The sequence below is a fragment of the Trichogramma pretiosum genome, unplaced genomic scaffold, assembly GCF_000599845.2.
Source record: "Trichogramma pretiosum strain Unisexual culture from Peru unplaced genomic scaffold, Tpre_2.0 scaffold56, whole genome shotgun sequence".
Taxonomy (NCBI): domain Eukaryota; kingdom Metazoa; phylum Arthropoda; class Insecta; order Hymenoptera; family Trichogrammatidae; genus Trichogramma; species Trichogramma pretiosum.
Window position 1 is genome coordinate 963280 of NW_019641680.1, and position 12696 is coordinate 975975.

Below are 12696 nucleotides of genomic sequence, written 5' to 3' on the forward strand. Positions count from 1 at the left end.
AGACTTTTTCAGATGTGATATAGAAGAAAAGCTATAATGTACAGTTACAAAGTAAAAATTGAGTACCAAATAAAAATAATTTTGCAACAAAATATTTTGTTTTATTTCTTTTTTTTTAAAAACAATTGAAAAACTTAATACTACTTGCAATACCTCATACAATTTATAATTAATCATCTTTAGGTATTTCCATTTCACGAGGCTTCATAAATGCAGCAACTAAAGAATTTAATTGAACAGTTTCATTGCAGCCACAAAGAACCCTTTTTTCTATTTCAGCCATTTTAACAATAAGATCAATAAGTATATTATCAGGAAAATCGACTGAAAATTGAAAAAAAAAATTTTAATATGCAAAAAATATTTTGAAAAGATTTTCTATGCACTTACTTTGATTCACCAAAACTTGCAGTTCTGTTAAAATATCTTGCAGAGCAAGCCCTTTTTTAGTTTTCAAATCTTGAATTTCTAAATTATTTAGTTAAGGATTAAACATAGAATATTTTATTATAAATTATATTGTGTTCAGTTAAAAGGATACTGCTATAAGCATATTCATAAGATTCATTCAAAAGCCAATTGAGTATATTTTTAATATCCACTGGTAAAGGATGACCAACACATGAATATACATTTTGTTCAGTTACATTGCCATATGCCAACCAAGTACTTTGCAAGGTGTTAATTACTCTTCTCATATCACCATCACTCAAGGTCATTAGTGCTTTTTTGCCATCTTCAGTGATTTTGACACTGTAAATAAAAAGTAAAAAAATTAAATATGTATCATCATTTGATTGAAATTGATGATAAACTTCATACTTTTCTTCTTTGACAACAAATTCTAAACGTGGCAAAATTTGTTCAGCACCTAGAGGTCCAAACCTAAACTTTGTACAACGGGACTGAAGTGCTGGTATAATTCTGCTCAAATAATTACATATAATACAAAATCTGACATTGTCTGTATACTTTTCAATAACTGGAAAAAAGTGAATGGTGGATTTACTGGAATTGATTCAAATGAAAAATCAAAGTATAATAAGACTTACTTCTCCTCAATGCATTTTGTGCATCATTTGTCATTGCGTCAGCTTCATCAAGAATGATAAGCTTGAAACCTGATCTGTAAATAGTAGTTGTGCTAGCAAAATTTAATATTGGTCCTCTAACAATACCAATACCTCTGTCATCAGAAGCATTTAGTTCCAGTACCTGAATATTTGATAAATTTATTTAAAAAATTTATTATTTATATATTACTATTAAAGTACCAATATCATTTTACCATTGATCTAAACTGTTGAGGGGTGTAAAGTTTTTTGGCACATGCCAATATAGTACTAGTTTTACCAGTTCCAGGAGGTCCATACAATAACAAATGTGGTAACTGATCTTCATCGATGAATTTATTGACTGCAATTAAAATTGTAGAAAAATTTAAGAAAAAGATAAACAAACTATTGAAAAATAAAAGATTAGCTTACTAGTTTTTATGATTTCTTCGTGCGAAATGAGATCGTTCAAAGTATTTGGACGATATTTTTCTACCCTGAAAGAAGATGAGAATAACTTTATCTGCAAACTGGGAATCGAGAAATTAAATCGCAACTCACCATGGTAAACTATGGTACACCACGGTTTTGGGATCATCGTCCAAATTCGGTGACATTTTGTTTATTTGTTATTTTCTAATAAATATGTGGCTAATGTCAATGTTTACAGCGCGGCGGCAGGTTATAAGGCAGAATTGAATCGACTACTGCTGCAGCCGGCGAGCGAAAAAAGGCGCGCCAAACTTAGTTCGAAATTTCGCTCTTTACGTTGGTAACGGTCAGACGTCCTTATTTTGTTTTATTTGGGAATTCTATTCGCGATCCGAGCGAAATAGTACGCATTATTCGTCTGTCAGTCCGCAGTGCTGCAATGTAAGCCGGTCTGAAAATGTGTTTCTCGCTTTTAAATCCGTAATCTCGTGTTCTTTTTAAAACACTTGACCCTGTGATTGTTATTATTGTGTGAAACATGTGATATTTTTTTCAATTGTCATTGTGACACTTGTCAATTGTTTTTATTCTTTATTTGTTCACGATGCGGTGTGCTTAATTGTCAAATTAGTGTAGGTTATTGTGGTAAACAGTTTTGTGTGTTTGTGAGTCGTTTTTATAATATAAAAATTTGTCAGTGATATTCTTTGTCAAAATGACTAGTATGGAAAGACTTGAGTCATATTTGGCTCAAGCCAAAAGCAAAAAAGTCACAGAATATAAGGTAGAAAAATTAAAAATGATTAATATTTTATAATAATTTATTTCATACACTTGATAGTCATATTAATAATTCATTGATTATTTTATTTTTTTAGAAAGCCATTAAATCTTTACTAGAGTTTTGGGAGAATGATCCAGAAGTGGTTATAGAAAAGATAACTGATACTTCTAAGGCTTCACAATGTTTTAGTAATTCTGGATGTTATTCTTGGAATGACATTTTCTTCATTGTTCATGAATTATTTTATAGTGTAAGAACTGATATATTCATTAAGACCTTATATACGTTTTAAAATGTTTTTATAAATTATTTTTAATTTGCAGGAAATTGATAGGATTTCTAAACTCAGTGGTAACTCTGGAAAATTGGATAAAGAAAGAGTAGTCAAACTTGTTCAAATTACATCCCAAAAAGCCAACTTCTGTTTAAAAGCAAAAACTGTAGTTTCATCAGTATTAGGAATATTAGAGCCACATAGAACTTGTGTGTTTTCTGAGTATTATGAAATGTATTTTAGTATACTAAAGAAATATGTGCTTCAAGAGCGTTCTCAGAGAATATTTATAGGCTCAAAACAATGGTCAGCATTATTAGAAGCATGTGAACAAATTTTGAATGAAATTATTCCAAATGTTGATTATGTCAAAGTTCTTGAAGCTCTTGAACTTATTATTCGATATGGTTGTTCACTGTCAAATTTAATGTTTCAAGCCCAATCATTTCTTTCTACAATTGGCAAGTGTACTTTAATTTTTTTTTTATCTTTTTAAAAAGAGAATATTATATTTAATAAAAACTTAATTGAATTTCAGAAAAATTATGGAATAACTATGAACAATATTCCATGAAATCAACTGATGTTTTATTCAAGTTAACTTTTACTGTATGCCATCAAATAGCCACAGATAGTAGGCATATTTTGTGCCAATTTTCTGAATGTCTTCCATTATCTTTAATTGATTTAAAAGGACCTGAAGAAAAATATAGATTATACCTTTTATTTGTTAAAATTCATCATCCAAATGGCGCTACTTTGGATGAGGAAATTAGTTTCTCTTATAATCCAGATAAGTGGAAGGCGGTGCTCAATCTTTTGTATCGAATGATATTAAATGATATTAAACCTTCAAATTTGTCAACTAATTTCATAGAGTTAGCAGCAGAAGGTATATTTATTTTATTTAGGTAAGTTTTTCATTTTTGATGAAAGATAATGTTTTTTTCCTTGTTCCAGTTTTTCACCAGAGAATATTTATAAAATTGCCTCCTGAACTCTCGCAAATTTCAAATACATTTGAAGAAAGTATTAGTATTTATATACAGCCTAAAAAAAAAAGGAAATTATCTGATGAGAACAATAAACTCATTGACCTTGTCAATGAACGTGATCCTGAAAGAGCTTGGCCTATGATTCAGATAGCCATTACTTTATACAAAAAGTATCCTAATTGTCTTCCATTAGAAGATTACATTGAATTTCTAGAAATAATAACCAAGTTGATGAATAAAGTCTGCAAAAATGTAGCTATAATGGAAGATTTGTGTAAACTTGCAATTGTGTTTGTTCAAAATGAAAATATCTATGCTCCAATTGACCTCAAAACTCATTGGGATAAATTATGGGATACTATATTAAGGTTTGCTTTTGAGTAATTGTTTAAATCTGAATAGTTATTTTTCAAAAATGTTTTTGTATTTTCAGTTATCTCAGTATATCCCATAGAGAAACAATAAAACAGGGTTGCATCTTAGTTCAATGGTTAATATCTAGAGAAAAAGTGTCTAATCCAAATATTTTATTGAAACTATATTTGACTTCATCAATTCAGTGGTCAAATGACAGCATTGAAACACTCAAGGTTTTTTGCGAGCACAATTTGATACCTAATACAATTGAAGGCTATGATATGAGTTCATCATCCATGACAAATGATTCTATAAAAATTCAATTACTACAATGGACATTAAATACTTTAACTAAACATTTAAATAATCCTCTAAAGATTCCAGACTTTAGTAAAGTATTAATAGGATTTACTCTCAAGTCTTGGTATAAATTGAAGAAACCATCACAAAATGTTGTTGAAAATCATTTCATCAGTTCAGAAAATAATCCTTATGATAACATCAAAGACATTGAAGTGAAACATATTGAGGAATGTTACTTGTCATTAAAACTGCAAGGAGATTTACTAATAAATAAACAGGAATGTTTAAATGCTGAGGCAAATGAAGATTTAGATTATTCATATGGAAAGAATATAATGAAATATTTGGTTAATAGTTTGTCAAGTAGTATTCAAACAGAAATAACTGATAAAGATTTGAGTTCAGTAATAACAAAAGCAGTAGTACTTGCTACTCTTATTTCAGATTTGAAAGCAATGAAAATGATTCCATGCAGTTTCGACGAATTCTATTTAGTTAATGATTTCAAAGAATATTTAACAAGAATCATGAATCATATTATTAACATCAATTGGTCGAGAAATATTCGCTGCACTTTAGAAATTACTAAATCCTTAATGACACTGTATCGTTCGCAATATGATGAATCGATTAATCAAATTATTCTAGATTTAACCGAGTTTTTGGCTTTGAAAAAAATCTATGACATTGCAAAAATTAGTATGGATGAATTTCAATCTGATGAAAAAATTCCTCAATGTAAAAGGAACGCAAACATCATATTAGCTTCATACTGCTGCATAAAAACAAACAATGAATTGTCCGAAGATCAGATGAAAATCGCTAATACACTTTTAATATTTGACAAGTACGACTTGTCCATTAAATCTCATGCTGTAGGCGTTATCACGCTTTTAGATATTTTAATGGACATTCCGCAATCTGTGATGAATGCCGACTTCATAAAACTATTGATGGAGTTTATTAATGAATTGTTCAATTACTGGTGCAAAGATGATAAAATAAATCGCTTCCTACTGAGTAAATTACCGAGATTACTAGAGAAATTTTTAAAATTTGGCGACGAAAATAATTCTCACAAAATTTTGGAGATTATCCAGTTGTATCACGATTACTTTGCAAAAGGTGCCTTTGGCCAAATGTCTCATCTGTCTCTGATTCAATGTTTCAATTGTATCGTTGAAAATAGAGCCCTTGCTTCTCTCGTCAATGACAATGTAGTTCTGAACCAAGATATATTTACTACATTTCTGAAGAGTCCGTACTATCTCGTTCGCTACGAATGCATAAAATATTTACAGTCGATATTTTCAACTAAAAACATTTCCAATTTATGGAAGCAAGATTATTTCATCAAGTTCAAAGTAGCCGTCTACGAGATCTTTCTCGTTGATCGTGAATTGACCGACCAAGCCAAATCGGAAGAACGAGAGCTCAGAAGCGTCAGCGCGATGCAGTTCTTGGCCACTGTCATCTGCAGTAAAAGCAGTTTCCAGAGTCAGGCACTTTTCATGATGTTGCAAATTATAGTTGAAAAAAGTATCGGAATCGTTACCGTGCAAAAATAATATTTTATTCAACTCGAATAATGTGAACTCTTTGTCCTTAGGTATCAGTAAGAAGAAAGTGACGAAAATTTTGGAATTGATCGAATCGACGAACAAATCACCAAAAAGCATCGTCGTCCAGAACATCAATTATCTAATTGACTCGTGGTGCCAAGATACGGATAAAAATTTCGAAGACTTTCCGCACTACTTTTTCTATTGCGACGACGAATACACGTTTTTGGAGCGCTACATAAAATTCATCTTTCCCGCGTTGATTCGTCAGCAGAGAATCGAGGATGCAAAGGAGATCGCCAAAAAGCTCAATTACTCTTTCGAACTAATCTTCAAACATTGCTGCGTCAATATCATTCCTTGGGCACTAATTGACTCGTCGAACGTTTTAGAGCGTATGCAAAATAACGAGAACGAATTCGAGTCGATTGGTAAATTCGACTCGCTGATCAAAGAAAACTTGCAAAATGTGATGATTCAAATGGGTAAGATTCAATCGGGCAATCTCATTTCATTTAAGTAGGGATTTTCCTAATTATTTTTAATTCGCAGTTCTACGACTGCACGATTTGGACCACTTTTACTTGACTTTTGAGACGACGGTGAATTTGCCAGCCTCCGATCCACCTCATTACGAGGTTGCAGCCATAAACTTGGGCTTCCGTAAACTGATGAAGGTCGTGGCCGGTGGCGCGCCGCAGTCCGTCTTTCTCATCGTGATCAAGCGCAAACCCAGCACGATTCAGAAAATATTGCTGTTTCTCACGCGCAACATCTATTTCGCCCACATATGCGAGTACAGAGCGAAGGCCGTCCACCAATACGTATACTTTTGCACCAGAATAATCGATCTTCTGAAAGAACCGTGCTCGGACCCCGTAGCCTCTTACTTCATCCGAGATATCACCTGTACTTTGCTCAATCTCGCTAAGGAGGATGACGAGATCGTGGCTAATATGTGTCTGACTTACTTGCACACATTTTTGAAAAGTTTGATGCCTTCGAGATCGAACGAGATCGGTAAAATTCTCAGCACTTGCGTTAAAATTTTGGGACCGATGATCGAGGAAAAAAATAAACAGCAGAAAGTAACGAAGGTGTTGGATTTACTACTGAAGGAAAGTCGACCCTTGCTTACCTTTGCCATAAGCAGTCTTGGCAGTATACCGAAATCCTTCAGAGACGAAAATAGTACGGAAAGAACATTCCAGGTATTGATTCATCTGAAAATCGAACAAAGTTTTACATGGATGATTAATTTTTACTTCCACTTTACAGAGCGTGTACGAAAATCTCGTTCACTTCCTCGATTCGAACGACGAAAAGTCTTGCAGCATAGATAATTTACAGACTTTGAAACAGCAGCTGAGCTCGAACCACGGAGATCTCGAAAAACTGTACGAGGAGCTCGAAATGACTCAAGGTTTCGCCGAGGACTGTGAATCCAGCGTACTGCATCGGTTGATTTATCGACTGATACGACTCACGGAATCGACCGACATCGATCTCGCTCTCGAGGCTGCCAAATGCCTGGGGATTCTGGGACCCGCCGATCTCGGCACGATGATTCTGCATCCGCAAGAGACTCAGCGTCGAGAATCCGACTCGAAAGCCGACCTACTGACTCTCAAAATTTGTGAATCGCTGTCGGAGCTCGTCGTGAGCTCCGACATCGATATGCGTGTTGCCAGTAGCGATGCTCTTCACGCAATTTTAGAATCGGCATGGGGTAATAGACTGGCCGATTTGACAGGAAAGGAGGCAAATACTTTGATAAACATCGCCGAGTACTTATATCCGTTCAAAGGCCCATCTAAGTCAAACGTGACCAAGTAATTCAAACGTTTCTAATATTTTTAAACTTATACGAAGCAAATCAAACAGACTTTACTCAAACTTCTTTTTCATTGATTCGTAGTTTACACGTCGACGTTGAAGAATTTGATACACTTTTTATTGATAAAAATGAATTGTGGTCTGGCCAGAAGGAGGATTCCTACAGTTCGTGGCTTGCACAAATAACTTCATCTGTAGCTTGTTGTTTAGCAGCTTTTTATAGCAAGAGTCTGATACCAGTTTTCAAGCTCAACGCACAATTTTGTGAACTATCGTTACCTCGTTTAATATGCATCATTATCGATACCGAACCAAATGCTGCCAAAAGAATATGCCATTGCATCAATTATTTTTTCCATCATCACTTCAACGAAGGCAGTTTGGACCCGCATTCTGCTTTGACTTTATCAAAGGTGATACAAATTTCATTTATTCTATCATTATTCAGGCTTAACGCGATTAATGTTGATCCAATGTTTTAGTCACGAGACGCCATCCGATGCATGTTAGAAGTGGTCAATCACTTGCGCATTCAGACGAATGAACGAGTTCCTTTGAATTTCAATTATTTGAACATAGCATTGGCAGCTCAATTCTGCTCCGCTTACTTTTCGTCGGTTCTCTACGCCGAGTTGTGGTGCCGATCGAATTTGGATAACGTGCGCTATTTCGACAGCATACCGATCATCGATCAAATTTACGAGCAAAACGCCAAACGAGGCAAAATCGTTCAGGACATTTTAAAAGAAGCGTACTCGAAAATTGGAGATACCGATTCCATTCACGGCTGTGGATCGTCTCATCTGCAGGATCGAAGATCGAGAATACCGTATTACAAAAATTTTCAAAAACTGGATAAACTCGTACTATCGTATGACGCCGAACTCAGTGTTAATCGCGACATGTCTGCATCGGGTAAGAATAAACTTCTTTTTTTTGTCTTTAATAAGTTCAATTTTTTATGAAAAATTATAAATGTAGGAATGATAAGTGCCTTGAAAGAATCGAGCCTACATTTCTTGGCTAAAAGTTTGATAACTTCAACGTCGTCAAAGGATGACACCATGGATGAATACTGCTACGATACCCTTTGGAGATTGGCTGATTGGGATCAAGTCACGAATCTGAGTTCGTCCAGCAAGTCCAAGAAAAAGGAAGATTTTCCTGCTTATCATTACGAAGCTCTCAAGCATTTGCACGAAAATAGCATTGGTCCTTTTAAACATTTTCTCAAGGAAGCTCGCTGTCGCATAATCGAGGATCTGAGGACGATCAGTCTCGAAAGTTGCAAAGCCGTTTATCCAAAACTCTGCCAGTTACAAATGCTGCGCGAAATCGAAGAATTCGGAACGTGCGACCCGGAGGATTATGAAAATCTGTTAGCCAAGTGGGACAAAAAGAAATTCGTCTTCAACAATCATTTTCAATACGTGGAACCCATACTTTCTCAACGAACTACGATATTTCAAATCCAAAACTCAAGGAAAGTTAACCCGATCATCAAAACTGCTTTTTTCAATAACTTACTTGATACAGCGCGACTGGCTCGACAGAGAGGTCATCTCAGTGCAGCTGCGCGAGCTTTAGGTACAAGATCGTTTTTAAAATTTTCGTTGCTCCACTATTGCGTTCAAAATCTAATTGTTGATTTTTTATTTGCAGAAACTTTATCTCAACAAGTTAATCTCAATGATGAAACGGAAAATCGACTTCTTTATCACGAGGCGAAGCTGGCTTGGATGCGAGAGGACGAAGATATGGCACGGTTTAATTTACGACGCCTCATCAAAAGTGATTCGGTAAAGCCAAATTTAATGGCGCGAGCCTTGCGCGTTTACGGCAATTGGATAGCCGAAAACAAATCGGAAAATCCTCAGGTTAATTTTATTGAATCTTTATTGATTCTAAATAAAATGATCGAAATTGACTCGTGTACTAATGAATTATTTCGAAATTTAGGCAATAATCGAGAAATATTATGACAAAGCGATCGATGTCTATCGGAAAATGGACGATTTGTCCGATACCGACTTGAGCGATGGATGTCGCGCGCAAGCTGCTCTGGCGCAGTTCTCTCACGAGCAGTACATCGTAATCACGGACTACATGATGTCACCTCAATTCGAAAGTCTCAAAGAGTGCATCAATTATTCCCGTAATGTACTATCGAAAGATCTGAAAAATCATCACGACCTAGACGTGCGTAAAGCTGTCTCGCTGAGTAACAGGCAAATTTCGAATGATTCGATCGAGGTTCAAAATTTACACAATGATCAGGCTATGTATCTTACGATTGCAATTAGGTATTCAATTATAAACTATTTTGAACGAAGCTGCAAAGAGTTTTCGGATTCAAGTGAATAATAAATATTTTCTTTACAGAAATTATCTCTCAACTTTACAAAACAGCGAAGAGCATGACTTTTTAATATTCAGACTGGTCTCGCTGTGGTTGGACAACATGTACGATAACGAAGTTAATGGGCTTCTGAACAAACATCTGAAACGCATTCCTTCCTACAAATTTATACCATTGATTCCCCAATTGGCACCTCACATGAGCAACGTTACCGATACGTTCACGAATAAAATCGAGAGTATACTCGAGCGCTGCGCCATGGAACATCCGCACCACACGTTGCCGATCCTGCTGGCGCTTAAAAATTTATACAACGATTCGAAATATTGCGGGAAAAAAGTCACCAAAGCAGAGCCTCGAGTGCTGGGTGCTCAACAACTCATCCAACGGTTGAGTTCCACCGAAATTGGTCCTATAATCGAAGAAATGGACAGATTATCTGATGCGCTCGTTAAGCTCGCATACTACGACATTGACGTAAAAGGAAGAGGTTCGTTAATACTTTCTTACGTTATCTATTGTTCGTGACAAAACCAAATATCAACATTTTTTCAATGAATTTTAGCACCGTCTGCAAAATGCATCATACCAAAAGCCATATCGATATGTAATATACAGAATTTCGAACATGCAGCCGTACCGACTGTAACTGTAGATATAAAGAAAAATGGAAAATATTCGAACGTTGTTTGTGTAGCAGCATATGATGAGTTTTATGGTAATGTCGGCGGAATCAATGCCCCCAAAAAAATCATTTGTCTGGGAACTGATGGAATTAAAAGACCTCAACTTGTGAAGGTAATAATAATATTTTCGTATTTGTTTTGAATTTTTTTCGAAAACGTGGTATTTTAAAACAAAAAATTTAAATAATTAAGTATTCATTTTCAAACTTACATTCTTTGCATTTCTTGTCGTTCTAGGGTAAAGATGATTTGAGGCAAGATGCAGTTATGCAGCAAGTCTTCACGGTAATGAATAGCTTGCTGAAAAGTAACAAGGAAGCCAAGCAGCGAAGATTGTACGTCAGGACTTACAAGGTAGTACCATTGACTCAGCGCTCGGGAGTACTTCAGTGGTGCGAAAATACCCTGCCTCTGAGTTCCATATTAGTTGGCGAGGAGGGTCTGCATCGCAAGTATTATCCCAACGATTGGTCACCAAACGATTGCAGAACGAGACTTCGGGTACGAAAACGCATTTAAATTATAGCCCCGGCAGGATATTAATTTTTTGAACTTGAATTATTTGTATTTTATTTTTCAGTCGGCCAAAACGAATCCAGCCAGGCTATACGACGTTTTTATCGAGTGTTGCAAACACCTGCATCCAGCCTTCCATCACTTTTTCACGGAAAGTTACTTATCGCCGGAAACTTGGTTTGAAAGACGTTTGGCATATACACGAAGGTAAATTTTTTCTTTTTTGTACATTTGTCACTAATAAGAACATTTTAAATGAATCATACATTTTATTTTAGCGTTGCGACGACTTCTATCATTGGATATATTTTGGGTTTGGGAGACCGACACGTTTCAAACATTCTAATTGATGAATCAACGGCAGAAGTTATTCACATTGACTTTGGTATGAATTTATTTACTATTAATAACTGAACATCTGCAATGGAAAATGAACTTTTATTTTTTTCTGATATCAAGGCATAGCTTTTGAGCAAGGCAAAGTATTGCCAACTCCTGAAACCGTTCCATTCAGACTCACAAGAGACATAGAAGCAGCAATGGGTGTCTCGGGCGTCGAGGGAACCATGAGACGTTGTTGCGAAGAAACCATGACTGTACTTCGAGAACATAGAGAAATTATTGTCACACTCTTGCGCGTGCTGCTATACGATCCGCTGTATTCGTGGGCCATAACACCGGCCAAAGCGGCTACTTATCAGAGCGAATACTCGTCGCGCTCCATCGACGGCAAAGAGAGCAATTCTCCAGGTAATTTTCAATCTCTATTTTTTTCAAATTTTCTTGACAGCGCGTAATAATTACGCTTTATATTGCAGGAAACGTTGAAACGAACAAATTGGCAGAAAGGGCTCTTTTGCGCGTACAGCAAAAGCTTCAAGGTATCGAAGAGGGCGTAGCATCGAGCATTCCAGGTCAAGTGGAGCGATTGATTCAGCAAGCTCGTGATCCTAAAAATTTGTCCAAACTTTTCGAAGGCTGGCAAGCTTACTTATAAAAATATATATTTCAGCTCACATTTCATGGGTACTGTCTGATTTTAATTTATAATTCAATTATTTTTTTACTGTTTTACTTGACATTGTGTTAAATGTTGTGAAGTTGTTTTATGAATCTTAAGAGAGAACTTGTGATAAGTGCGCCTTTACATTTTAAGTTAGAATGCTAAAATCGTTCAATTTTTAAATCGGAGAGCATTTAAATTTCCAGACCATAAATGTACAGTAGGTTTTATCAAAATTTCAGTTGGAAGTATATTATATAGCAGACTTCATAGAGCTGAGTTCATATTATTGTAAAGCACTACCATTCTGCTTTTTTCGTATATAATTTATGCTGAAATCATTACCAAATATATTACAATAAAGTTATTATATTTTTAAATACCCTGAAAAGTACTTTCATTAATAACCAATATAATCATTAAAGCATCAAAAATAGAGTTTTTTAAAAATTGTAAATTATTTAATGATAAAAGGAGTTTTAATTTTAATAATTATAATTTATAAATATAATTTTTTCATAACTACAGTGTATA

The 12696-nt window shown here is 35.1% G+C and overlaps 2 protein-coding genes across 2 annotated transcripts; one reads left to right on the plus strand and one right to left on the minus strand.

Annotated features, from left to right (window-relative positions):
- Positions 1 to 76: 76 nt before the first annotated feature.
- Positions 77 to 1765, minus strand: LOC106654888 (replication factor C subunit 5). The gene is made up of 8 exons (XM_014374997.2): positions 1617 to 1765; positions 1488 to 1552; positions 1289 to 1416; positions 1053 to 1215; positions 823 to 982; positions 542 to 753; positions 391 to 468; positions 77 to 324 (listed from the first exon to the last, which is right to left on the minus strand). The coding sequence occupies exons 1-8, from the start codon at positions 1670 to 1672 to the stop codon at positions 170 to 172; spliced, it is 1017 nt and encodes a 338-aa protein (XP_014230483.1). The 5' UTR covers positions 1673 to 1765; the 3' UTR covers positions 77 to 169.
- Positions 1766 to 1884: 119 nt separating this feature from the next.
- On the plus strand, positions 1885 to 12540 carry LOC106654953 (serine-protein kinase ATM). The gene is made up of 21 exons (XM_014375118.2): positions 1885 to 2271; positions 2366 to 2521; positions 2595 to 3006; positions 3084 to 3437; positions 3506 to 3908; positions 3974 to 5739; positions 5810 to 6247; positions 6315 to 6973; positions 7041 to 7594; positions 7681 to 8011; positions 8081 to 8513; positions 8580 to 9185; positions 9261 to 9475; positions 9558 to 9901; positions 9981 to 10447; positions 10523 to 10755; positions 10881 to 11144; positions 11224 to 11366; positions 11438 to 11544; positions 11619 to 11909; positions 11978 to 12540. The coding sequence occupies exons 1-21, from the start codon at positions 2203 to 2205 to the stop codon at positions 12154 to 12156; spliced, it is 8424 nt and encodes a 2807-aa protein (XP_014230604.1). The 5' UTR covers positions 1885 to 2202; the 3' UTR covers positions 12157 to 12540.
- The last annotated feature ends 156 nt before the right edge of the window (positions 12541 to 12696 follow it).